Here is a 27407-nt window from a genome sequence, read left to right on the forward strand (position 1 = left end):
GCATCTACAAGGGCCGACATATCCAGTACCGAGCAGGCCTGGACTGCCAGCCGATCCTGCTTCTGAACCTACGGATATCTCTTCAGCCTGACGGGACAGGCCTACAACTGGGAGATACCGATTTTCTCAGTTCGCCCGGTATTAGTGTCAAGTTGCCGCGGCTACGTGGGTAGGAGGGTACGCCCTCTTTACAAGGGCCTTACAGATCCAGAAAGCTATGCAGTTGTTGCGGTAAGCGGAGCTAATTAGGCCATCCCCACTATCTCAGTGAGGGACTGGTTGTTCTGCTTTCTTTCTGGTGCGGTGGCTGAATGGTCCTCTTTGGCCTATTCTCTGTCTCAATTCCCTGAACCAGTTCCTAAAGCTACCTGGGCTCAGGAGGAAATCCCTATGCTCCATCATACGATGTTTGGAACCTGGGGACTTTATGGTATCATTGGATATACAGGACGCGTGCCTACGGGTACTTACAGAGACCTTTCCTCAGCATGGGCTGAGGTTTGCTGTATCACAGCAACACTTACAATTTTTCGGGCTCTGCCTGTTGGGACTGTCCTCAGCCCCACAGGGGTTTACCAGCGTTTTGGATTTTCTGACAGTTCTTCTGTTCAGTATATCCCAATGCTCCTGTACCTGGACGGCCTCCTGCTCTTAGCGGGATCACCGGGGTACTTTACGGCCAGGTCAGGATGACTGTGGCTTCTTCAGGGTGCAGACGTTTAATCAACGGGGAAAAAGTCCTCCCTGCATCCCTCTCTGGGTATTCTTCATCTAGGATCCCTGCTGGATTCTCAGAATCTGAGAATTCTTCTGGCGTAAGACGGAATCTCCTCTCTTCCATTAGGAGTACATGGTTGTCTGCGCAGTCGACAGATGTCTTTACACTCTGGGATGCATGGTGGAATGGGCTCAGTTCCATTCCAGGCCTTTCCATAATTGGCTCATCTCCAGATGGAATGAGTTTTTTCTGTCGGATAACTGTTCAAACGATGATGCTCTCTCCGGAGGCAAGTCGGTCCCTGTCCGGGTGGCTATGGCCATCTCGTCCAGGGTTTTCTTTGCTATGTACAGTGTCTGGATCGAATCCTTTTCAGTGCAGTTGGACGTCTGTCGATTCCACCCTGTCAATTAACTTACTCTGGCATAACTCTTGTTTCCCGGTGAACCTGAAAAGGTTCAGTCCGACAGGGTCAGGACAGTGGCTTCCTTTTTAGCAACACTGTTCGTTGGGTGGCAATGACAGGTATGTCACATATTCGGACATAGTCCGAGGGTCTCCTCCCGACCATCTCGGCAGCGTTCATTTCAGGAGCTCTCCATTGGGAAGCGGGAGTCCTCAGCCGTCACGACGTGCATCCCGGGGACTAGTCTCTTCCCCAAGAGAGGTTTCATCTCCTGGTGAGCAGGGGGGGCCCCCCTGAGGTGACCCTCATGGCCTTCTGACTTTATCACACTATGGTGTTACAGTTCAGCTTTGGGGATTCTGAAGCAACCTTCAGCGACTCTTTGTCGGTGAAGTGGTCCTTCCACTTTGTGTACCTGTGTTCTCCGGTCTCCCTTCTTCCTCAAGGTCTTTGGAAGTGTTTTCAATCGAGACGGAGATGCTTTCCTGCTGGTGGCTCCTGATTGCCCCAGATGTCAGGGGTACTTGGATCTTCGGAGTCTCTACATCGATACTCCATCCCTGATGCTTCACTGCCCGGACCTGTTGTCTCAGGGTCTTTGGTTTTGCCTTGGACCTGGGTCGTTTGTCTTTGACTGTGTCCTTACAGTGGTCTTACGGCTTCCCTGGCTTTGTCATCGTTGGAATGATTAGAGCACATGGATCAGCTTTTGCTGGGACCTACCACAAACTGTGGCAGCCATAAATCTTATGGTATTGTACCTGTCGATACAATCCTCCGGTGTCCAGGATTTCCAGATATTCTGGCATTCCTTCCGGCTGGCTTGGGTTTCACACTTGGCCTGGTCTTCCTGACAGTGCGGATCTCTACACTGTCAGTATGGTTAAGATATGGAATTGCTCCACTCTGGTATCCAGTTCATCCTTTGGAGTGTTTTCTTGATTATGCCTCCATTTGTCCTCCCTAGGGACTCCTGGGGAGTAAGTAGTGGTTCTTCGTTACCTCCGGGGACAGTCAATGGAACCGCTGGTTGTGATAGCCATTACATGGTCTATTGCTTAGGCTCTCTCTTTCTCTCAGGGTGTTTATATCAACCAGGAGAGTGTCTGAATTGGGAGCGTTCTCATGTGGCTCCCTCTTCTGGAGGGCATCATGTCAGGGTGGGAGTTGCTCTCGCCCTGTGTTGCTTCTTAGTGGTTTTCAGGTTCCATATTGTTCTGGAACTTATGGTACGGCCATTCTGTCCCCAGTCCTCTCGGCTGGTGTGGCCTCATTGACTGTGGTCTGGCCTCTTTGGATTTTTGTGATCCGTTCAGGTTCCTTACGGAAATCGGACTCCTTATTGGTGGTCTGAGATTTCTGGTTTTCACAGGAAAGGATGGCCGGCCTATAACCAAATGTTGGCTGGATGGCCTCGTAGGTCTTCCTCAGGGGCCTACCCATGGGTAGGCCTTCCTGTTGTTGATGCTTGTTTTTTCTCGGGCCATGTGTGCGGCTCGCTGTGGCGCCTCGGCTGTTTTACCTTACTAGGTGGCCACGTGGTCTTCTGTCCACACCTTTTTAAGGTTCTAGGCATTGGTTTCCTTTGCCTCTCAGGATGCTTCCTTTTTGGCGACGGATTCTCCTCTCAGCACAGGAGCGTCCCCACCCTTGGTTGAACTGCTTTGGGACATCCCCAAGGTCAACCCTGTGGACCCCCTATGGACCCTGAAGTAGAAAACAAGAGATATGGTAAGAACTTACCTTTGTTATCTCTGTTTCTACGAAGTCCATAGGGTCCACAGGGCGCCCGCCCTGACGCACCTGGCTTCATATGGGCTGTGTGGCTGGTCACCGGTTTTCCGTCTCCCATTTCGGTGAGTATGGTTATTGAGTGTTCCAGTTTTCTCTCTCTTTTTCTCTCCTCCTCCGGCCTTTGGCTACTTACAAACTGAGGTGCCTCTGGCTTGGGGGTGGGGTTATAGGGAGAGTGGACCCAGTGCATCCTGGGAGCTAAAAGCTTTAACTGCGTGGTGCCCGGATTTGGTTCCCAACCTATACCCCAAGGTCAACCCTGTGGACCCTATGGACTTCGTAGAAACAGAGATAACAAAGGTAAGTTCTTACCATATCTCTTGTTTTTCCAATTTAAGAATAGTCCAGTTTTGTCCAGTCTTTCATTATAATATAAGCCCTCTATTCCCTTTACTTAATAATGTTGGCTTCATGTCAACTTCTAATATGTCCTTACAGGCTGTATGTATCCCAGATGCAGGATGTGTTCTGACAAGTCATTTATACATTGGTAAAGTTAAATTTGTAGCATGTGCACTTCTTGTTTCTCAGCATTGTATTTGCTTTAGCCTGAGTGCAGTTATTCAGTTTACCCTCTACTAGTATTCCTATTTCCCTTCTCATCAAATATTTCCCTTATTGTATCTAATTTAGAGTGTAAGTAGCATTGCTCTTTCCACGGCTCAGTGGCATAACCTGAACTTTATCTGTGTTTAATTTCATCTGCCATTTTCCTGATACTATTCATTACTGTGTTTATAGCCCTATATAGTTTAATGTAATCTGCAAGTATGAACATTTACAAGGTCGTTAATAAATCCATTCAAATGAGCAGGGACAAATACTGATTACTGTTGTACTCCACTGATGTAATCCAGGTGTAAAGCAGCAATCCCACAGGGTTTTAATTTATTTATTTATTTATTTTTCTTCAAATAGCAAGTCAAATATATTTTTTAAGCTTACAGCTATTATTTTTCATAAGTATTCTTCTATATAACAGTATCTCCATTAAAAATTTCTCTGGATGCAAAACAACTATAGTTACCAGACAGACACAGACTGCTGCAGAGACTTAGGCTGGCTGGTATCCAATTATCCCCGAACATAGTTTGGGCGCTAATGGATAGCCGCGATCGGCGAAAAACGGGGATTATCGCCAATGTTTTTTTTTTTTTTTTCATCCTATTATTTTGATCTAAATAATACGATAATTCTCACGAAAACACATAGGACCCGCAATAAGTTCGCAGTCCTATGTGTTTTTGCCATTTAGGTGGTGAAAAAACTGCACATATCGTGGATTATATTTCGGGACACATCAGGTCTCAAAAAATATCCACGATGAGTGCCGGCGTCGGGTGGCACTTCTGGGCTAATGGGATAGCCCCGCCATGATCAATTAGCAGCGCTACTTTTCATTGGATTGCTGTTTTAATATGTTCCATTTCTAAATCCCACTGTTCTTTGTCTTTAAGCTAGTAATATGCAAAGGTAATATTTTCCCCCTAATCTTAGAATTCTCAACTATGTATCAATGTGTTATGTGGGACGTAACCAGATTTAGAAAAAAAAAAAAAATCCAAATCGATTACATCTTCTTCACTGTAGTAGACAGTGATTTGGCAAGACAAGTCCTTTATGAGCTTCATTACATGTTTCTACATTTTTATGAGCATTCCTTAAATATTTAACCTAAAACTGATTGACCCATAACTTCTTGGCTCTGACTAATGCCCGAAGCCGTGATGCAGTTATAGCTTGTACACATCTTTGGTAGTGTAGCTTACTGGCAAGTAAAAGCCACTATACGATATTAATTTATAGCATGTGTGAAAGGGGTATGAGCAAGCATAGAATGAGGGACTACTTTTCAAACTTGCTCTGCAGAAAAGCAACAAAGCAACATTGTGTTTATGGATTTCATTACACAACTCTTCTAAAGATGTGGAGCGTCAGCTGTTTCTCCTTCATCCACTAGGGGACACTGGAGTTCAAGACAGTGGGGTATAGACGGTGGTAGAGCAGAGCCTGGCACTTTAAATAATTCTGAAGTGTGACTGGCTCCTCCCCCTCTATGCCCCATCAGCCCCAGTTTTTAGAATGTGCCCGAGAGAGCCGGTCACATAGGGCTGAGCTCCAGCCCACACTTAGTATTTTTTCTTTTATTTCAACTTTACTTTAATTTCTAGCTTTCACAAAGCATTGAGGACAGGCTGACAGAGTGCTGCGTCTGTCAGCCTGCTACATGGAGGCATCAGGAGACCCGCCACCACTAAATAAGAGTGTGTGTCGGAGTCCAAGGCACCCTGGCAGTAGCTCAGGGAGGACACGCCACAGCTTAATATAGAGGCTGTGTCCGTGCTTCCGAATGCCTAGCCGCAGCCCTGATGCCAGCAGCTGGTATGTATAGCTCTGTTCCCCTTATGGGGAACGGAGTTTAATCTGCGGCCCCTCTGCCCCCTCCCAGGCTCAGGTGGTATACACTGTAGTATAACCCCTCCTGGAATCCTGTTAAAACGCCGCTAGCGTTATTACAAGGGGCAGAGCTACCGCGCATAGAGCGCGGATTCATGTACAGGGAGACTGTTCAGACAGTCTGTAATGTTGCTGCCTAGCAGCGAGCCCTGATATCCTGCTACTGAGCGCTGTCTGACTTAATAGAGCTGACAGCGCTCTGTTTGTCAGCTCTCACGAGAGCCGAATCCTCCCTCTTCTCTATCCCCACGGGGAGGGAGCCTGCGCGTCCCGCTACTCCCATAAGGGAGTCTACATTGCGCAGCAGCGCGGCTGTTCCCTGCCGCGCTGGTGCTTGAAGAAGCACTGGCGCTGGCTTCTGCAGGGGGAGGAGCACAGCCGCCGGAGAGCGACTGTTATTCACAGCGCTCTTGGCTGCTGGTTGCGGCGCCGGTGCTTGTATGAAGATTGCACAGGCGCTGCCTACAATTGGCCGCATGGCGGGGCTTAGGAAGCTGCTCAGAGCGGCTGTTCCCTGCCGCGCTGGTGCTTGTAGAAGCGCTGGCTTCTGCACACAGCCGCCGGAGAGCGAGGCTGTTATTCAGCGCTCTCGGCTGCTGGTTGCGGCGCCGGTGCTTGTATGAAGATGCACCGGCGCTGGCTATTACGTTCCCGCTCCCCCACTCGCGCTGCTATACCAGCCATTGTGTGCGCCCCGCCCGCTTATTGATAAGGGGCGGAGTCTAGTCCATGCTGGCGTGCACAGATGCCGCCATTACCTCCAGCGAGTATTTTAAAACAGCATATGCACCTGCCTTAAAAGGAGCTGGGGCTTATTGCCAGCATCTCCTGCATCCTCACTCTGGAGTTCTGTGGGGGGTGCAACCCTTAAAAGGGTTGTGGGTTTTATTCCCAGAACGGCCCTAGCTGTTGGGAGTTTGTATGTTCTCCCTGTGCTTGCATATGGCCTCTCCCGTTTTTTTCTTTACTTAAACCTACAGCACTGGTCTTATTAGGTTTAACGACACAACTGTGGAGTTTGTAATTTAATCTGCAGTCTTTATATAGATCTGGCTCTGCCTCATCTCTGTTATATTGCACGTCGGTAGTTCCCCTACGGAACTGGGCAGTGTACTGGTTTAATATTATATTTAAAAAAAAAAAAAAAAAATGAAGCACAGGGAGGAACATGCCACAGCCTAATATAGAGGTTGTGTCCATGCCACTTTGCCCACCACATATCTATCAGCGCCTATGGCCACACGCCCGATCTCGTCTGATCTTGGACGCTAAGCAGCGCCAGGCCTGGGTAGTACTTGGATGGGAGACCGCCTGGGTATACCAGGTGCGGCAGGCTTATTATATTGAACATCTGGGGCAAATATGCTTGATGTGTAACAGAATAATGCAGTGTGTTTCTTGCATCTATAGCTGCCAGAGATCACTCTGCCTAAATGTGTATGGTATGCATAGTCGGGGCCACTGTTCTGGCTGCTGCCAGAAATTACGGTTATTGAATATCTTTAACTCAAGGTTACAAAAAGGGTGCGTCCCATCCTCAGGCTTATGCCTCACATTGGCTCACCTTAAGAATGAGCCGTACTGTTCTCATGCATATATGTGGCTGCACATATGTTAAATCTCAACAGCCTTCGGTGCTTACCTTAGAAGGTATGCATCTATATGGATTTATATCTTATTTATTCCCTTCGGCAGCACACACAACACGAAGTAGTAACATATGGCCGTTGTGGTGGTTGGCATTGCTGTCTCGCATCACTGAGGTCATCTTTTGATTTCCATCATCTGGGGCACACCTGATAAGGCGAGTACACCGGTAACGGAAGGGTCCCAGGATCGCAATCAGTCTGGGATAGTACGTTGCTAACATTTCCTGCCCCAACGCCGTAGCAGAATGACGGCCACACGCGGCACATGAGCAGTCTCCCTGCGTGGAGGTAAGCCACATGTATGTATATACTTGTATTTTATACTAAACCCGGCGTTAAGACCTGGGGCTCAGTTCCTTCCATGGCTCTAACTATTGCCCTTGTTATATTTTTCAAATTATATCGTCACCTACTAATCTTGTATGTAGGTATGCGTAGGCATGTGGGGATTTGTATGTGTATATATATATGTATGTTGTGTGTGTATATATATGTATGTATGTGTATATATATATATATATATATATGTGTGTATATATATATTGCTTCTTATCCTTACCATTAAAGCAGGGGTAGGATATGTTCTTCTCAGTTTTATGTCTGATACCTAGCATATTTAAAGAGGATGCTGCGATGAGAGGCTGGACTCTCCTGATCCGGTAGTTTGTTCTATAACTCCGCTTACACCATCTCTCCCTAGGGATTGGGTGGTGTGTGTGTATATGTATATAATTATGGATATGTGTAGGTATGCCTATACTTCCACAATCATTAAGGTACATATTATTCCACGTCTGGAACGCTGCCAGGGTTTACCAGAAGCTGTCTGTTATATACATACATATTATATGGTGGCTCTATAGACTAGAGTCATGTTCTGCAGCTTACATAGGATAGTCAGAGGCTCCTACGGCATTGCTTCTAGTATGGACTCTATACATGTCCTGGGGCCTTCCTGTATGTCCACACATGTATATAAGGATATGTACTTACACCCGCCTCGGGTTATAGTCCTGTTTCCATCAGTCTATATCTACGGCGTCCACTTCGGGGGACCTATTAATTACAAGTACACTCTAGGGCGCACTTAGTAACCAACTTGTAAGACAATAGGAATGCAGTGTGTGTATATATAGATATAGCATGCTGATCTCCTATTGTGGGATATATATGTGTGTGTGTGTGTATATATGTATATGTATGTAGCATGCTGATCTCCTGGTGCAGGAGTTTGACAAATGACTTACTATGTCGGTACTAACTCTTCCTTTCAAAGAGTTTGTCTTTTCATGCAGCTATGTTTATGTGTGTGTGTATGTGTATATATACTGATATATTCCCGTTCCTTGTATGAATTTTCCTAATAATTGGAGAAATCTGTTTTTGGCCCTGACTGGCGTTATCACTACATATATATATATATATATATATATATATATATATATATAATCTCTCTCTTCTTACTTGGGATAATTAACGCATTCTATGTCTATGTACAGGTACCTTTCCCAGCATCGATTCTGGTACTTTATATTATTGTCTTGTTGCATATCTCAATAAAATGGGTATCTGATGGTCCCTTGGGTACATTTCCTATCAGTACATAGAGAATCCTGGATCTATTCCATCCTCATGGCTTATTTAGTTAATTTACATGAGGCCTAGGGCCACCCGCCGATATAGGCAGGGTCTGGCCTGGGTTGTATCAGATTGTGGGCGTAATACACACTTCACCATTATAAGTGTTAATGTAAGGATACACTAGCAGACCGTTTTTGGGGTATGTGTAATCTCTATATGGATACATATCCCTAATGGAACAGGCTCAGGTATAGCGTCCTGTTGTACGGCCTTCTTGTCTCCACTAACAATTTGCTAGTTTCTACAGTATTTTCTTCTGCAGCATCTCCAGACTGAAGTCCGTGCTGTAGAGCATTGATCTTTGCCCACTGAGGCTACTCTCTGTACCTGTCGTGGTGGGTTGCTGTGAGATGAATAAGGTCAGTGACATTCTACATAGCGTCCAGAGGGCTTCTGGTCGCTCACAGGTAAGCGGGCTTACCCCACTAATGCCTCGGAAGATGCTTCCTTTTCATGCATCCTGACATAGCTGTTATTCTCTCTTGCGCACCCTAGCTGCTGTCCTAGCAGCCTTCAGTTCTTTTAAATCAGTTGGCTGTACACTTTAGAGCTTTCCTGGTGTGTAGGTGCATAGTTGTAACATTGAGATTTGTGACCCTATTCTACTGGAATCTGTTGGGTTTATGGACTGAAGCGCATCTATGGGCTAATGCACATCTTTACTATAAAGTGTGACAGTCTCTATGTTCCATACAGAGGGCCTGGTTAGTTTCCTGTTCAGTATCTGTTGATAAATTCAGCACACTGACAGGTACCTGAACGGTACCTTCATAGTTGTCCTAGTGCTTTAGCCTTGCGGATGGGATACTTCCCTATATTGGTAACTCTCCCTGGGTGGAGGTGGCATCCGTGCTCTTTTTCTGCTAAGGGTATCCTGGGTGTTTTCATACTATGTTCAGGCCAGTAGTTGGTACTGATTACACTCTACCATCATGTAGGAAGTTGTCTGCTGTTTGACAGGAGGGGTGGTACTGCCGTCTGACCCACTGGAAGGAATTGTAGTCTCAATCCTCTCGTATCTGTCTCATGCCCAGTGGGATCGCCACTCGTTGACAACTTCTATGGTCTAAACCTTCCACTGGTTACCAACCCTTTAGTAGTTATAGTTGGACCTCGAGAATGGTTCAGGGCGACTTTTAGGTCGTGACTCTTGCCTCCTTGTTTGCTTCGTTAAGAGTCTGTGGACGGGTTCAGCTCCGTCTCTGTATATTGGTATCATTATACTTTTATCTATATGATTGATGTCCCGCAGTGCTGGGATTCTGCTGTCTGAGACTGTTGCAGCTTCCTGTAGTTGTCGCTGGTACGGTTTTCTCGAGTTTTGTTCTCATGTTACTGCCATTCTATGGATTCTAGTTGGGGTTTTCTGCTCCCAGCGGTCTTGCTTGGTCTGTTTTTGGCTGAGCTTACGGTGTTCTGATGCTTCTCATCTGCGGCTACTCTCTAGCCGTATTCCATTGAATTTACGCTGTAAGTTGTGGAATGTCTGTGACTGTTCAGCAAGGAGCTCTGATTGTCTCCTGGCTCTACGACATGCCTCCAGTCTTGGGCTGTCCCTGTTTCGGTTGGCCGAAAGGTCGGCAGGTTCTCCGCGCTTCCCACCCGGGAGGTTGGCTTTGGGACGTCCCCACTGTCTTGAACTCCAGTGTCCCCTAGTGGATGAAGGAGAAAACAGGATTTTGGTACTTACCGATAAATCCCTTTCTCCGATTCCACAGGGGACACTGGACGCCCGCCCAGCGCTGCGTTCCTGCCGTTTTGTTGGGTCCTTATCTAGTTGTGTGACTGCATGTGTTCCCTGCAGTGGGTTCCTCTGTTCTCCTTCAGTCGGTATTGTTCCGTTCTGTGGTCTTCTCCTTCTCCTCATTTTCCTGTTGTCTACCGTCTCCTCTCGGGCTCAGTTCTTAAAACTGGGGCTGATGGGGCATAGAGGGGGAGGAGCCAGTCACACTTCAGAATTATTTAAAGTGCCAGGCTCTGCTCTACCACCGTCTATACCCCACTGTCTTGAACTCCAGTGTCCCCTGTGGAATCGGAGAAAGGGATTTATCGGTAAGTACAAAAATCCTGTTTTTTAGTGCAGTGGGGAGGAAATACTCAGGGACATGTCAGGTTAACACTAGACAATGTCAATATACTGATATATTTTGAATTTAAAAACTTAACTAATGGAGTTCAGTATTCCTTTATAATATATGCTTACCGCAGAGCTCCTCAAATTTTAGTTGCCAGGTCACTCAGTATGCTGCATTCCCCAGCCACCCATGCCCCCTTGAGGCATTTCAACCACTCAGAGGTCTGGCAGCCATACTCCTGAGCCTAGCAGTTTTTTTTTATTTGTTTTCAAGGGAAATTAATTTCTTTCAAATAGTCATTAGGTCTAAGGCCAGGTTCCTCCAGGTGTACTGAATAACTTGTCAGCAGCCACGTATGGTGACTGTCATTCAGCTGTCTGTCCAGGGAATGCATGTTTTAATATTTGAAATGGGGCTGGTGGTTTGCAGGTAGAGGAAAAGATCAAGCAGACACATAGGAAGTACCTGCTTCAAGAGCAGCTGAAGATCATAAAGAAGGAGCTCGGCCTGGAAAAAGAAGACAAGGAGGCTATTGAGGAGAAGTTCCGAGAGCGCTTAAAGGAGCTCACAGTCCCTAAGCATGTTATGGATGTTATTGATGAGGAGCTCGGCAAGTTGGGACTACTTGACAACCATTCATCTGAATTCAGGTGATACACATCTATAATGCTATTTTATTTCTTTGTTTGTGTTTGGCGTTTTACTCTAGAGTAGCTGTAACTTTGTTCTATGGGGAGAGATTAATAGTATGGTGTATTCTTTGAGAAAAGAGCAATGTCAAATATAAATTCCGTTAGTGGAACACGTGTACCTCTAGGTGGGTTAATCTTTACTTAGAACTTTAAGGGCACTTTAAGAATAGACTTCCTCCAATACTAGATTAACCCTGCAACAGCCAGGCATGGATAGAGTGCACAAGAGTTTGTGGACATTTGGTCTAAAATTTGTCTTTGAGACTCGCCTTGGTTTTAACATCCACCATCCGCCATTTATGCACATTCTGCTCCCATTATCTTTTCTCATAGGCACTGAAGTGCTTTAGTCTGTGCATGTTACTTACTGGCAGACATGTCTCTGGTATACTGTATTTAATTTTACAGTCCTGCAGGGATTTCCAATATCCTATACAGTTAAAAAGGCCAAGTAACGAGTGTACACTTTTTACATTCTGGAGGGAAACGTAAAAAAAAAAAAGGCACTCCAAAAATCTTGAAGTTATGTTTGAATATTTATATACATACAGTATAGCATTCAGCAAGTGCTTAATAATGCGTCATGACATAAAGGTACCTTCACATTAATATGAGCTGCTACTTACTTGTAGTACTGCTTTTCTATTATCAGTGTTACAAGAAATTATCTAGACTGGCTAACATCCATACCCTGGGGCAAGTACAGTCCAGAGAACTTGGATCTGCAGAGAGCAGAGGAAGTTTTGGAAGAAGACCACTATGGGATGGAGGATGTCAAGAAGAGAATACTTGTATGTATTGTTAAAGTCCATAATAATAAAGCAAATATACTAATGACAATTTAATAACTATTTCAGTTAATAACTCTACAATAAACTGGTATAGTTAGTTTACTTTTTACTATATTTGTTCAAAATATCACATGGACAATTATATTTAGATCAAGAAAGATTGCATACGATATAGCTTCATTTAAGATACTGTGTATTTTCAATATTATAATACACTGCAGTGCCAAAAGTCATGGGATAGATGCTTAGTGTCATGTAAGACCCCTCTTGCCCGGTGAAGTGCAGCAACTCGGTGTGGCAATGATTCCACAAGTGAACGAAAGACCTCTGGAGAGATGTTGGCTCATGCCGTCTGGATAGCTTCCCACAGCTCCATACTATTTATAGGTGCAGGATCTTGGATGCAAATGGACCTCTCCACCATGTCCCATAAATGTGCGATTGGGTTCATGTCGGGTGAATGTGGTGGCCACACCATTCTTTGGAATTCTCCAGAAATCTCCTTAAACCAATTTTAGAGAACTTGTATCTGATGACACAGTGCATTATCCTGCTGTGATATTTCATCGTTTTGGGTATACATGAAGTCCATGAAGGGCTGCAAATGGTCATCAAGCATTGCAATGTTGCGGTTACATGTTGAGGTGTGTTCAGCGGACCCAACTTATGCCATGTGAACATATTCCACACACTTATGGAACCTCCACCAGCCTTGTTGACAACTGGGGTCCATGGCCTCATGGGGTATGCTCCACACCCAAGCCCTACTTTTCAGCCCAAAACAACTGGAACCATGACTCATCAAACCACACCACATGATCCCAGTTCTCCAGGGTCCAATTAATAACGTCACGAGGTGAGACACTATGTCCATTGTCTCAGGGGAACTCTGATGGGTCTTTTGCTCCCATATCCCATGGAAGCTAAAGAACGCTGCACTGACCTGCTGGATATGTGTCTGGTACCTTCTGCATTGGATGTGGTGTGAGCAAGTGTCGCTTCTTTGTTACGACGGACAATTCTGGCCAGACGCCGCTTGTCACGATCCCTAAGCAGCCGTGGTCAGCCACTGCTTTGTCCACGGTCGGTTGTAATGCCTTCCATGAGGTATATCCGGTGCACATGTTACACCATAGAGCGAGGAAAGTTGAATGTCTGCACAATTTCGGAAATGGAATGTCCCATCCGTCGGGCACCCACTATCATGACCAGTTCAAATTCTGATAATTCACGTTGCCTTTCCATGAGCAGCCTAACCGGTGTTCGAGCTGACTCGCGCGATGCCAGATTACAACTGATGCAAGTCTGGGCATTTCCAAGATGTCACAGTACAGTGACGCCACCTACCATTACTTTTACATACTGCTATCCCATGACTTTTTGGCACTTCAGTGTATGTCAACAATGTTTTTTTGTCTTTAACTGTTATTAATTCCTTAAATGAAAGTTGAAATATTATATGCAGCACTGGTGCAATCTCTGATTATACGGCTACATCTTATCGGAATAGTCTGCCGTTGTTGTTTTTTTTGTAATTATAATAGACCTGCTGTAGGTGTATTTTGTCGTTGAACTGCCTAGCTAGCTTGCATCATTGGTCTCTCAAACTCCTTTCAAGCATATTTAACAGTATAATAGAGAAAAAGCTGGAAATGTGCGCAAATAAACTGGAAGTGCAGCTTAGTCAGTGCAACCCGAGTAAAAACATCCAATGTTACTCAAATGAAACACGATAAATAAAATAGTGAGTACACTAAGAACATAGCGTAACCGTAAATATATTTGCGTATAAGATAAAAGTTCCAGAGTGTCTAATTAAACACCTTTTGTGTTAATCACACTACTACTGGAAAATAAATAGTCACCGTAAATACTCTTTCAAATAACACAGCACAGGATTGTTCAATGTAATCTTGATTGGGACAATCCCTTTATAATAAATTGGTTGTAATTTAGATGTATTCTTCCTTCATTCCTCCGCAATCTGAAAGACAGTGCCTCCCTTCTCTTTGTACCTCGCAGTAACATTAATCAGGGAAGACATGTAAAAAGACAATAGTGCAGAAATCCTTTCTAAGACAAGAATTTAATAGTAACACATTGCACTTACAACAAAGTTGACATATAAAGCATATGTGACTCCTCAGTGGCACACAGCTCCCAGACGGATGGTTCCTGAAGTCCCAAGATGTCATTTTAGGGTGGTGGGATAATGGCTCCGGATACCAAAGTCCACACAAACCGGTACACCCCACTACCCAGAGTCTGGTCACTGGAGTCCTTCAGCCCATAGAAGCCAAAACTTGTAGCTTAACATGTTTCTGACCAAGTGGTCCTTCCTCAGAAGCATAAGTCCTGGCTCCTGACAGACGCAGCTGAGCTTCCTATGGCCTGCAGTGTGCTGTGCTGATATGCCTGACAGCCTTTTCAGATCCTGCTTCCTGCTGCTGTTACAGTTCAAACGGCCTCCCATTTTTTAAAACTGTGGGGGAAAATGATTCGCGTTGAATAGAGTTTAAAGAAAGCTATCCATAAGTGCATTTAGCCTTTAATTTACTTTTTCCAGTGATTGCATACGCGAAAAAGTAAAACTTAGAAAACTAAATTCGGAAATGTTGCTTTAAAGGACATACTTATGTAAAATGTCTGTGCTTGTTGGACATATATATAATCCGACCTGTGATGTCTTATACAGGAGTTTATAGCTGTGAGCCAGCTCAGGGGAAGTACCCAGGGAAAGATTCTCTGTTTCTTCGGTCCACCAGGAGTGGGGAAAACAAGTATTGCCCGCTCTATTGCTCGTGCCCTGAACAGGGAGTACTTCAGGTTCAGTGTGGGTGGAATGACTGACGTGGCTGAGATTAAGGGTCACAGGTGAGTACATTTTGTAGAAGTGGCTGATGGCATTTTGCGAACAGTTACCTCCAATGCTTCTATCCATTCTTATATGAAATTACTTCAATTCATGAGGTGTATTATTGCTAAATTCTCTGCGTTTAACTTATTCATGAAGATGGAATATACTTTTTTTTTTTTTTTTTGTTAACTTGTAACAAGTCAGGCTTACTTTCCATTCTGTCAGGTGTTTACAGATGAGTTTTGCCTGCCATCTGTACCCAGCTGTTAGTGGCTTTTCTTACTGGTGCCACTTTGCCAAGCAAGCCCTTGTTGTATGTGTGCCCCCAATTATAGGACCATCGTTACGGTCACCACTAGGCTCCTACATGGGCACCTCAGTCTACTTGCTTCTAAGGGGTTGGGTATGGGATGTCAGCGGTCAGAATCCCGATGCCGGCATCCCGACAGGGTTAGGATATCGACATCTGATGGTAAGTACCCTTGCGCGCAGCAGCCTCACCTTCCCCCTGGTGTCTAGCCCCTAACCCTCTCCCTAACCTCAATATTCACCGTCTTGATGCTGGCACCGGCATTCTGAGCGCCGGTATCCTGACCTCCGGGATCTCAACTACATCCTTTTCTGAGTGGTATGTTACTTCTGCACAACCCCTTTGCTGGTTATTCATAGCTTACATTGCATCAAGAGTGATGGGAGCAGGCAGTGTGTGCTCAGGATAGAGGTCACAGGACAAAGTCATTGTATTAATGTGTGTTGGTTTCTGCTCTTCATGGATTGGGTACCTGTATATGTGTGTGCTCCGCTTCTCTTACTCAGTTTCCTCTCCATTTCATGTTACTTTCACCATTAATACAATAAAATAGAACATTGGTTTAACTTTCTCTTGACCACTCTACCCAGGCATTTTACTATTTCTTTTCTTATATAGTTTAGCTAAAATAAAATTCTTCTGTGAGATGCGGGTAATTAAAATTGTTACTGCAACACATCTCTGGTTGTATACACATTGTATGGTCTGCCAGCTAAGAGTACAGTTCTTACATTAATTTTCTTCACCATGCAGTCAACATTTGCAGTAGGATCTTGAAATCGCAATAATTGATATTCCATGATAACCTCGACCTGTGGACATTAATGTTCAGATCATGTGTATATAGAATAACCACGTACAGTAACCATTGCACTGGTGCCTCTCATTCCTTCTGCAGGAGGACATATGTTGGCGCCATGCCCGGAAAAATCATTCAATGCCTGAAGAAGACAAAGACCGAGAATCCTCTTGTTCTTATTGATGAGGTTTGTGATCTCTTACAATTATTTATTAACTTATTTATATAGAGCATACATATACCGCAGCCCCATTCACTTAAGTCCCTGTCCTAGTGGTGCTTACTATTTATATTCCCTACCACATGTACACACACTAAGGTTCATTTCTACTTCAGGGTCCATAGGGGGTCCACAGGGTTGACCTTGGGGTATAGCTTGGATCTGGATCCACGGGCACCATACAGTTAAAGCTTGAGCTCCCAGGATGCACTTGGGTCCTCCTCTATACCCCGCCCCCGAGCCACAGGCACCTCAGTTTCAGTTTGGTGCCGGCCGAAGTCGGTTGCACTGTGCAGTGGGGCTGCAGGAGCAGCCCCTAAGCTTTATTTTTACAGAAGAAGTGTTTTTTATTTTTTCTCTTGTTTTACACTTAATGCAGCAGCATAGGACTGTCCTTCTGGACGTCCATGCTGCCGCTTCAACACCCCGCTGGCGCTGCGACGCCAGTACTGATCTGGCGATCGCAGCGGGACCCCGGAGTTAGTCCTAGCATGGCTCCGGGACCTCCCTCTGACTGCTGCCGGACTCTACGGGGAACAGGTAAGCCGCGAGCAGCGCTCTTAGCGCCGCTCGCCGGGGTAAATGCAGTCAGTTGCCGCCGGTCTCTGGGTACAGACCGGCGCCGCTAGTAGCGGCGGCGGGCTCCCCCTCATGCAGGCATACCCCGCGCTCCGCTGGACCACCAGGATATAAGTTCCGGAGGGGAACCGGCATCCCTGGGGTTAAATACTAGCCAGGGGAGGCAGCCTTCCCTGGTTTAGCGGCTCCTCAGCTCAGCGCGCCTTTTCTCACGTGTACTGGCGTCGCTGAGCTGCTCCTCTGCTGGCCACTCCTCCTCAGAGCTCTCTGGCTATAACGCAGGCTCCCAGGCAGGTGCATGGTCAGGTCCCCCTGTGTACCTCTCCCCTACCTAAAGGACAGTGTACACAGCGCTATAACTCCCCCCAGACACTGAATCTGGGTGGTTGAGGGCAGCGATTGGTGCAGTAAGTACAATCTTCCTGCATTGTTGCTGTCTGTACTCATTTTCTACTTGCTGTCAGCTTATATCTATCCCTTTGCTTCTCCTACAGCCCAAAGGTGTGTGGGGAAGGGGCTTTTTTTTCTATTAACCTCACTTTTATAAATCATGTATTTGTGAGGTCAGTCACATACTGTTGTGTGCTACACAGTACCATATTTTTGGGCCTGTTTGTGTTGCATGCTGGTGAGTGCGAGGGTGTTAACACCGTATGTCCTCTGCTGATAAGTATTTATTGTATAATTACTGTATCATGTCTGATGAGGAGACTGAGCACTCCGGGGCTCCTGTGTTGCTTTCCTGCAGACGCTGTTCTGCTGGTGTTAATGGGAGGATTTATCTCAGGATGGTCTTTGCGGGCAGTGCCAGCTGGCACCAGGCCCCTCTATACCCCCTATGCAGCAGGACCCCCCTTGGGCGATGTTTTCACAAGTGCTGACATCTATTGCAGATTTCGATCCCTACAGTGACCCCTTCTGGGGCATTGTCCCAGCACTCTATCTCCCATTCCCCGGATATTCCGCAGGTATTGCGGTCTCCCTCCGGGGCCCAGACTGTGAGACAGTATTCGGGGCTGCCTGTGTATGTCCAGCTTCCCCCTGTATCACAACAGTCTGTAGTGCCTTTTCAGGGCTTCCCTCAGTCTTCTCTTCCGCCTTGGGTGGATGTTCTCTCCAACTCGGTACAGAGTTTGGCGGCTTCATCCTCCGGCTTTTCAGTAATTTTTGCAGGGTGATGTGCCACAGAAGGCGACTAAGTGGCCTGTTGTGAGTTTACTCACTGCGCAGGTATCAGAATCGGATCCCTCTTCAGATGATGGAGAGGTCCATGAGGATTCTGATTTGGATGCTGTGGGACAGGAGGTTGAGCCTAGGTCCTCCATTAATGTTCCAGCATTAGTTAGGGCGGTGCGGGCTATTCTCAATATAGAAGAGGAGGCACCGGTCCCTAAGTCGAAGTTTCCTGACTTCAAGAAAGCAAAGGTTACTTCTAATGTGTTCCCTCTGTCCGATCAGTTGGCGGATCATATGGCGGCGGCCTGGCAATTACCCAGCAATGAGATTCCAACCGCAGAAAGGGTTGGCTTCTCATTATCCCTTTCCTGAGGATCATTGCAGGAAATGGGAGACTCCACCGGCGGTGGATTCACATGTCACTCGCTTGGTTAAAACCGCTATGCTACCATTGCCGTCTATTTCCTCTTTAAAGGATTCAACGGACAGGAAAGTGGAGATTTGTTTGAAGTCGCTCTCCGGAGCGGTGGCGCGCCCGTCCATGGCCATTTCCTGTGTGGCTAAAGCCATTGAGAACTGGGCCAAAGCCTTGGAGGATTCTCTTACGGACGGTGTTCCGGATGTTCAGAGAGCATTAGTGGCACAAATGAGGGATGCCGATTCCTATATTGGACGCAAGCATGTTAACCATGTTAACAGCTGCGGCTGTGTCTGCTCGGACATCCTTGTGGCTGCGGTCCTGGAGGGCTGATGCGGACTCTAAAAAGGGTCTGGAGGCTCTCCCCTTTAATGGAAATTTGCTATTTGGTCCAGATTTGGACAAAATAGTGGATACCTTGGCTAAGTCCAAGTCGGCTTTCCTCCCTTCGGCTTCTGCGCCGGCTAGGGTGAGGAGCACTGCCGTTCGGTCCTTTCGGGTTCAGGGTAAGGCCAAGGGCCAGTCCTTCCCGAGACATTCAGCGACCAAAGCCTCATCCAAACCCAAGAAGCATATGGAATGCTTGGCGCCCCTCTTCCAAACAGGAGGATAAACCTGCTGCCTGACGGGACGGGCCTCTCCCTGGGGGACCCCAGAGTGGGAGGCCGACTTCTCAGATTCGCCCAGTGTTGGTTCAGTACCACCACGGATGCTTGGGTTCGAGAAGTAGTCTCTCAAGGGTACGCCCTGTCGTTTCGGTGCAGGCCGCCCCACCAATTTTTTTGCACGAGTCCTTCGCTGGACGAGTCCAAAGCTTCGCATCTCTGTTTCTGGTGCAGAGACCCAATGGGTCTATTCGCCCTATTCTGAGTTTAAGGTCTCTGAACAAGTACCTCAGAGTTCCCAATTTCAGGATGGAAACATTGCGGTCCATCATCCTGGCGATGGAACCGGGGGACTTCATGGTCTCCCTCGATATCCAGGACGCCTATCTCCATGTGCCCGTGGCACCGGCATATCAGCGGTACCTGAGGTTTGCTATCCTAAACCATCACTACCAATTTCGGGCGTTGCCTTTCGTTCTTTCCACGGCTCCGAGGGTTTTCACCAAGGTGATGGCAGTCATGGCTGCCCACCTTCGGGGTCAGGGTATACGGCTGCTGCCGTACCTGGACGATCTGCTGCTGCTGGCGAGCTCCCCGGAGGTGCTTCTTCATCATCTCCACCTGACAATTGCTTGTCTTCAAGCACATGGGTGGTTAATAAATTGGAAGAAGTCGTCTCTGATCCCATCTCATCGGATGGTCCATCTGGGAGCACTTCTGGACTCCAGTCAACAAAGGATTTTCTTGACTCTGGAAAAGGTATCCTCCCTACAACTGAGGATACACGGTTGCCTAAGCAGTGGCAGGGTGTCAATACATTCGGCAATGAGTCCTGGGGTCCATGGTGTCGGCATTCGACATGGTGGAGTTCGCCCAGTTCCATTCCAGACCCCTGCAGGGGCAGATTCTTGTGGAATGGAACGGGTTGTCCCGCCGGATACGATCCCAGATACTGGTATTGTCCCCGGAAGTGCGCCGGTCCTTGGCGTGGTGGCTGCAGTCAGCTCATCTCAGCCAGGGTCGCCCCTTTTGGATTCCGGACTGGGTTCTGCTCACGACAGATGCCAGTCTCCGGGGTTGAGGGGCAGTGACCGGCTCGTTATCTCTTCAGGGCCGTTGGTCGGCCGGAGGCGGCCGTCCTTCCCATAAACATTCTAGAGCTACGGGCAGTGTACCGTGCTCTTCTGGCGTCAGGCACCGTTCTTCTCGGAAGAGCAGTTCAGGTGCAATCAGACAACGCCACCACGGTGGCATACATAAATCACCAGGGAGGAACTCGCAGTCGAGCTGCGATGTTGGAAGTGTCCCAAATCCTGACTTGGGCGGAGTGCCACCTTCCAGCAATATCGGCAGTCTTCGTCCCGGGAGTCCTCAATTGGGAGGCAGACTTCCTCAGCCGTCACGACGTGCATCCCGGGGAATGGTCGCTTCACCCAGAGGTGTTTCAACTTCTCGTGGACAGGTGGGGACTGCCGGAATTGGACCTGATGGCCTCTCGTCACAATTACAAGTTGCCCATATATGGCTCAAGGACAAGGGACGCAGGCGCAAGCCTAGTGGATGCGTTGTCAGTGAAATGGTCGTTTCACCTAGCGTATCTGTTTCCTCCAATCTCCCTGCTCCCTCGGGTACTCAGAAAGATCTAACAGGACGGAGGCACGTTTCTGCTGGTGGCTCCAGCTTGGCCCAGTCGTCCTTGGTACTCCGATCTCAGGGGCCTGTCTGTAGACGCTCCGTACCTTCTGCCTCAACGTCGGGATCTGCTGTCTCAGGGTCCCTGCCTTTACCCGGATCTGGGTCGACTGTCTTTGACGGCGTGGCTCTTGAGACAGCCGTCTTAAGGTCCCGGGGCTTTTCAAGCTCTGTCAACAGTACCATGCTTAGGGCACGTAAATCTGCTTCTGCACGGATTTACCACAGAGTGTGGCACACTTACTTTCAGTGGTGCGAGTCTAGAAGCTATGACCCTCGGGTGTTCAGAGTTTTCTAGGATTTTGGCATTTCTGCAGTCAGGTCTTGACCTGGGCTTACGGCTTGCTTCCCTAAGAGTTTATGTATCGGCCCTGTCAGTGTGGTTCCAACGAAGGATTGCCACACTGCCTGACGTTCACACTTTGTTCCAAGGTGTTCTGAGGATCCAGCCTCCCTTTGTGCCTCCAGTGGCTCCGTGGGACTTGGCGGTGGTTCTTCGGGTCCTGCAGGGACCTCCTTTTGAGCCTCTTGAGTCGGTTGACCTCAAGTGGTTAACACTTAAGACTGTGTTTCTCCTGGCTCTTGCTTCGGCCAGGAGGGTATCCGAGTTGGGGGCACTTTCCTGTATCCCCCCCCTTCCTGCGTTTTTGCCTAAAGTGGTTGCTAAGTTCCACATAGATCAGGAACTTGTGGTGCCAGCTTTTCAGGCTCCGGGTCTTACGGCTGGCGAGGCTTCGCTGGACGTGGTCCGAGCTCTCAGAATTTATGTTGAACGGACGGCCTCTGTTAGGAAGTCCGATTCGTTGTTCATCCTCTTTGGTTTCCATAAGAGGGGTTGGCCTGCCAACAAACAAACTTTAGCCCGTTGGCTTTGTTCTGTTATTAGGGAGGCTTATATACAGGAACGTTTGCCTGTTCCAGCCTCGGTTAAGGCTCATTCCACTCGGTCTGTAGGCCCTTCTTGGGCTGCTAGACGTGGTGCCTCCGCTGTTCAGCTGTGCAAGGCAGCCACTTGGTCTTCAATTCAGACATTTTTGAGGTTTTATGCGTTTGACACCTTTGCCTCTCAGGATGCATCCTTCGGGCGCAGGATTCTCCTTTCTGCTCAGGAGCGTCCCCGCCCTTGGTTGAACTGCTTTGGGACATCCCCAAGGTCAACCCTGTGGACCCCTATGGACCCTGAAGTAGAAAACAAGAGATATGGTAAGAACTTACCTTTGTTATCTCTGTTTCTACGAAGTCCATAGGGTCCACAGGGCGCCCGCCCTGACGCACCTGGCTTCAAATGGGCTGTGTGGCTGGTCACCGGTGTTTCCGTCTCCCATTTCTGTGAGTATGGTTTCTTGTGTGTTCCAGTCTTCCTTCTCTCTGTTTTAGTCTCCTTCGGCCTAGGCTACTTACCAACTGAGGTGCCTGTGGCTCGGGGGCGGGGTATAGAGGAGGACCCAAGTGCATCCTGGGAGCTAAAGCTTTAACTGTATGGTGCCCGTGGATCCAGATCCAAGCTATACCCCAAGGTCAACCCTGTGGACCCTATGGACTTCGTAGAAACAGAGATAACAAAGGTAAGTTCTTACCATATCTCTTGTTTTTTGTCAGGAGCCAATTAACCTACCAATATATTTTTTGGAGTGCACAGAGTAAGCCCACCTAAGCAAGTACTGGGGGAATATACCAACTCCACACAGTTAGGGCTGTGGTGATAATTGATCCCAAGACCTTGGTGCTCTGAGGCAGAAACGCAAACCATTACACCAACCGTGCTGCAGTGTAGTGAGGAGTTGGTGATATGATCTTCGTTTTAAACACAATCGCATTGCATCACAGACACAATATGTGAAAGGAGGGATACACAGGAAGTTGCATTAAGTGACTATTTGTGGATATAGAGGAGCATCTAACTATTGTATAGATATGATTTTATTGGTAACTGTGATCGCTTTCTATTTCATCAAAATTTCTCCTTCCTTATTATATGACCGTTAAAACCTTTTACTTCCCTGTTGTAGCATTTATACATGGTCCTGTCTGAATGAATGTTTTTGTGTCTATCTGTTTGTTCTACTCATGGTTATATTGGGGGTGGGGTTGAGTCTAAATAGAAGGGATGTTCATTCTGGATTTGACTATACATGCTTTTATTCTTAGCATTTTGTTCTACTTAAAATATGTATATGAATCAGTAGTTCAATATTGCAGAGCCAATTGTCATTTTCAACAACCTACACAATATTTAGTTTGCAATCCAGCTGTACATGACCTGACTTGTGAATGATATATACATAAGTGTCTCTCTGGCTGACAGGTGGACAAACTCGGGCGTGGGTATCAAGGCGACCCATCTTCTGCTCTCCTAGAACTCCTGGATCCAGAGCAGAACTCTTACTTCCTGGACCATTATTTGGATGTACCTGTAGACTTATCTAAGGTAAGATGTTTGCAGCCTAAATGTGTACTGGTATGATACCTTTTGCAGAATGGTTGTGACTTGGTTTTCCAGATATTGGGGTCCTAACTAAATCTATTAAAACAGTCCAAAAAGTATAAAGAATTCTGCCATCATCATGAATACGTTTTGGCTGGTTAATTGCAGGTGATGTATATTATTTCTGTAGATCATGTCAGCATTTATATGTAAGACACTTTTGAGACCAGAATTGACATTGTATACAGTGAAAGTTCTTATCCTTTTATTGTCAGGCCCCACAGTAAAAAAAATAGTGCCAGATTTGAGATCTTTGATGTTTGATTTAATATAGAATTTTGTTAAATAAAAGTGCACCATGTTTTTTCCTGTTTTTCTTTTTGCTGGAAAATAGCATTGCTTCATATCAATGCATTTTGTATTGTTTGCATTTTGAATGTGTGTTTGTGTTGCCTTGAGCACCAAGGGAGTTTTGTGACACGATTGCCATTACATCATTAGATAATTGTGATCATATGCAGCATATATTTTTAAAGCTGTGGAAGTTCTTCCTTTTATCATTTGTCCTTTTATCCAGGAGGAACACAGACTAACACTTAAGCAGCACACTCATACTCACATGAGAAAGAGGCTTCTCCTTTCCTCTTTTTAATCTCCAGAAGGTTAGGGCCACTGACATGCCACACTTTGTATAGTTTTTTATTAAATTAATATTATTATTTAGGGAAGCTAAAATGCGCCTGAAAAGCATTTTATACAAATGTACCCATTTGGAGGGCACACAGATCTTGTCTGCATGTCCTCCTGTCGGAATTGGTATGAAATACCGACAGTCGGGATCCTGACGGTCAGAATCCTGATGCCAGGATCCCGACCCGGTTAACATACCGACACTTGTTGGTCGGTATGCTAACCCTCTCTCCTCAAATTCTAAGCTAATACCATTTTTTCGGACCAAACCATTCGTTCTCTAAAACCTTCTAGTTGTAATAAATTGCTGCTCAGTTTGGAGGTAGTCAGGATTGTGAGATTTATTTTAATTTGTGTATTTTTAAGTTTTGTCTCTTTGAATCATTTTGGTTATGCAGCCAGGGGATTTTATGGCATATCTATAATGGGGGCAGAGTGTGCGGTGCACTCGGGCCTCTGGGTCCAGGGGGGACCACACCACACACCCTGCACCCATATATGGTTGTACTTACCTTTCCGCTGTCTCCAGAGTGCTGCGCTATAAAGAGCAGTAAAAATCGCAGGGAAAATGGCAGTGGACATTTCCCAGTGACTTGCGCATGCGCAGTAGAGATGTCCCTGTGAATAGAGGCAGGCACATTTTCTGAGACCCGCGCATGCGCAGTAGAGAAGTCCCTGGGAACAGGGGTGGGCACATTTCCCGACTGTCTAATCCCGGCAAGGGTTAAATGACAGGCGTCGAAATCCCGACGCCCGGCTTACCGATCGAAGGACAGCCGTGGCTTGGGGGTGGGGGGTGGGGAGGGTTAGGTTTAGGTTTCCCAGGGGGACTTAGTTAGGCTAGGAGAAGGGAGGGTTAAGGTTAGGCACCCCCCTGGGGGACTTGGGTTTAGGCGGCGGGGTAGGGGGGATTAGGGTTAGGCACCCCTAAGGGAGGGTTAGGGTTAGTGGGTAGAATAGGGTTAGGATATACTTACCTTGGACGATCGGGATCTTCACCCCTGCCGGGCAGCCGCTGTCGGGATTTGAACATCGGTAAATCATACCGAACCAGTTTTCAGCATGATTAGTTTCTAAAGCAATTGCATATATGACTGATTAAAGGTGATACTGATTAGTCAGCTACTATTGTCCTACCATGGTTGCTCTACTAAGTTCTTTAACTCCATCCATCTCCTTCAGGTCCTCTTCATCTGCACTGCCAATGTAACAGAGACCATTCCAGAGCCTCTGAGGGATCGTATGGAGATGATCAATATTTCTGGATATGTGGCCCAGGAGAAATTGGCCATAGCTGAGGTGAAGCTTTTTTTGATCCCTTTATTATTACTACTTCTGAAGTTAATTTCTAAATGTTTATTTTATCTATGGTCCCTAAAGTGTGTTTTGCTATTAAGAAGGGACAGGAAAATGTCTCTAAAAAAGTTGGTATTAGGAAACATTTTATCCATCCTACAACACTGGGAAACCCTGAGATCTGCATGGCAAATCTTGTGTCTGTTTATTTGCAGAGGTATCTAGTACCACAGGCTCTTACTATGTGTGGGTTAGATGAAGGAAAGACTCGCATCACATCGGAGGCCCTCACTGTGCTCATAAAACAGTATTGCAGGGAGAGTGGAGTGCGGAACTTGCAGAAGCAAGTGGAAAAGGTGGGTGACATAAGAAGTTGGAATGATATTAATAGGGTAAAAGTGTAATTAGGCATAAGTGGAAAATGATGCAAGAAGCAGGTACTGTATAGGCAGGTTATATAAAGAACCAATCTTCCCTTTTGTCAAGGTTCTACGCAAGTCTGCCTACAAAATTGTTAATGGAGATACCCAGTATGTGGAAGTGACCCCATCCAACCTGCAGGACTTTGTTGGAAAGCCAATCTTCACTGTGGACAGGATGTATGATGTCACCCCACCTGGTGTGGTGATGGGCTTAGCTTGGACTGCTATGGGTGAGAAGCCAAAAGGCTGTTCTGATCATATGTATTTGTATAGCTTCGCCATTTGGCAATAAGGAATTGAAATGTATGCCAGTAGTGTATGGTTGTCAGTCATAGACACAAAGTATGAACCAGTCCCTGCATAAATCTTAAAACTGTGATCTGTTGGCAACTGTAGTTGGCCTTCACCATTTATAATAACTGGGTGTGCTTTCTCTGCTGGTTCTAGAGAAAGCTGTGGTGCTTCACAAATACACCGTTTATCTACCATTTACAGGCTGCAGATCAATTCCCTACTTCCTAAATACTGCTTCCACTGGTGACTTTCTCCTTCTGAAATACAGGGAACTACAGACATTCCTCACTTAACAACCTACTCGTTTAACAACCGTTCGGACTTACGACCAGCACTCTGACCAGCTGTAAAAAAGCAGTTACAGTATCAAGTTTGAATTTCCTTTAGACCTTTCTACTTCAGGGTCCATAGGGTATCCACAGGATACCTTGGGGTATAGGTGATGACGTCAGTCTTCAGGCACCACAGAGTTAAAGTTTTCAGCCTCCCAGGATGCATCTGGGTCCCTCTCCTATACCCCGCCCCCGGGCCAAGGCATCTCAGTTTCGTCGGTGCCTGGCCGGAGTCGGAGGCACTGTGCAGAGGGGGCTGTGAAGAGCCCCTGAAGTTTCTTTTAAAGGCAGCGCTGGCTGCACATCTGGGAGTACAGCATGGACAGTCAGTACTGACGTCCATGCCGTCTCCCCTACACCCCGCCGGTACCAGAACGCTGGTACTGATCCGGGGATGCTGGTAGACATCTGGGGTCACGGCTAGCGGTGTCCCCAGATGTTTTGGACCATGGCCGGATCCAAGGGGATAGCAGGTAAGCAGCGGGGTCCCGCGGTGGGTCCCCGCTGGTCACATGGTCCTGAGTCCCCAGGCAGGGGGCTCCCTGGGGACTGGCTGCAGCGTGGAGCCAGGCGACCAACCTGCGCTTTCACTACCCCCTGGGACAGCGGGCCGCTGCTGAGCGGCATGCGCTGCGGCGTCCCAGGGCTTAAATGCATGCCAGGGGAGCGCGCTTTCCCTGTCTCACAGCCGGCGCCTCCCCTGCTGCACACAGCCTCTCTGCTCTGCCTGATTGGCCACAGTGTGTCAGCTGTCCTCCCCAGGCCGGCCTCCTTCATCCTCTGCTCCTCGGTGGCCATCTTTAAAGCATGGTGAACGCTGCTGGAAGCCTGTGAGCGGTGGCATTGCGGTCTGTGTCCCCCAGCATACCTCTCCTCTGTTTGTTACAGGTCAGTGTATGCAGCGCTGAGTCCTACCAGCCTGAGGATCTGAGTAGTTGAGAACCAGCGCTAATAGTGCAGGGATTTGTTTCTTCTGCATTGTATGTGACTAATCTGCTAGCCTGCTGTCTGTACTTTTCACTTTCTACTGTCAGCTATATTACTGTCCCTGATCTTGCTCTGCTCAAAG

The 27407-nt window shown here is 47.0% G+C and overlaps 1 protein-coding gene across 1 annotated transcript in view; it reads left to right on the top strand.

Moving 5' to 3' along the window:
- LONP1 (lon peptidase 1, mitochondrial) overlaps positions 1-27407 on the top strand; it is a 47412-nt gene that overhangs the window by 11393 nt on the left and 8612 nt on the right. Inside the window, exons 8-15 of the mRNA XM_088448362.1 lie at positions 11170-11390; positions 12085-12223; positions 14919-15097; positions 16289-16376; positions 23185-23307; positions 25177-25293; positions 25506-25646; positions 25777-25942. Coding sequence (XP_088304488.1) covers positions 11170-11390; positions 12085-12223; positions 14919-15097; positions 16289-16376; positions 23185-23307; positions 25177-25293; positions 25506-25646; positions 25777-25942 — 1174 coding nt within the window. The remainder of the gene's footprint in view (positions 1-11169; positions 11391-12084; positions 12224-14918; positions 15098-16288; positions 16377-23184; positions 23308-25176; positions 25294-25505; positions 25647-25776; positions 25943-27407) is intronic.

The sequence above is a fragment of the Taudactylus pleione genome, unplaced genomic scaffold (genome assembly GCF_031769625.1).
Source record: "Taudactylus pleione unplaced genomic scaffold, aTauple2 ptg000454l, whole genome shotgun sequence".
Classification (NCBI taxonomy): domain Eukaryota; kingdom Metazoa; phylum Chordata; class Amphibia; order Anura; family Myobatrachidae; genus Taudactylus; species Taudactylus pleione.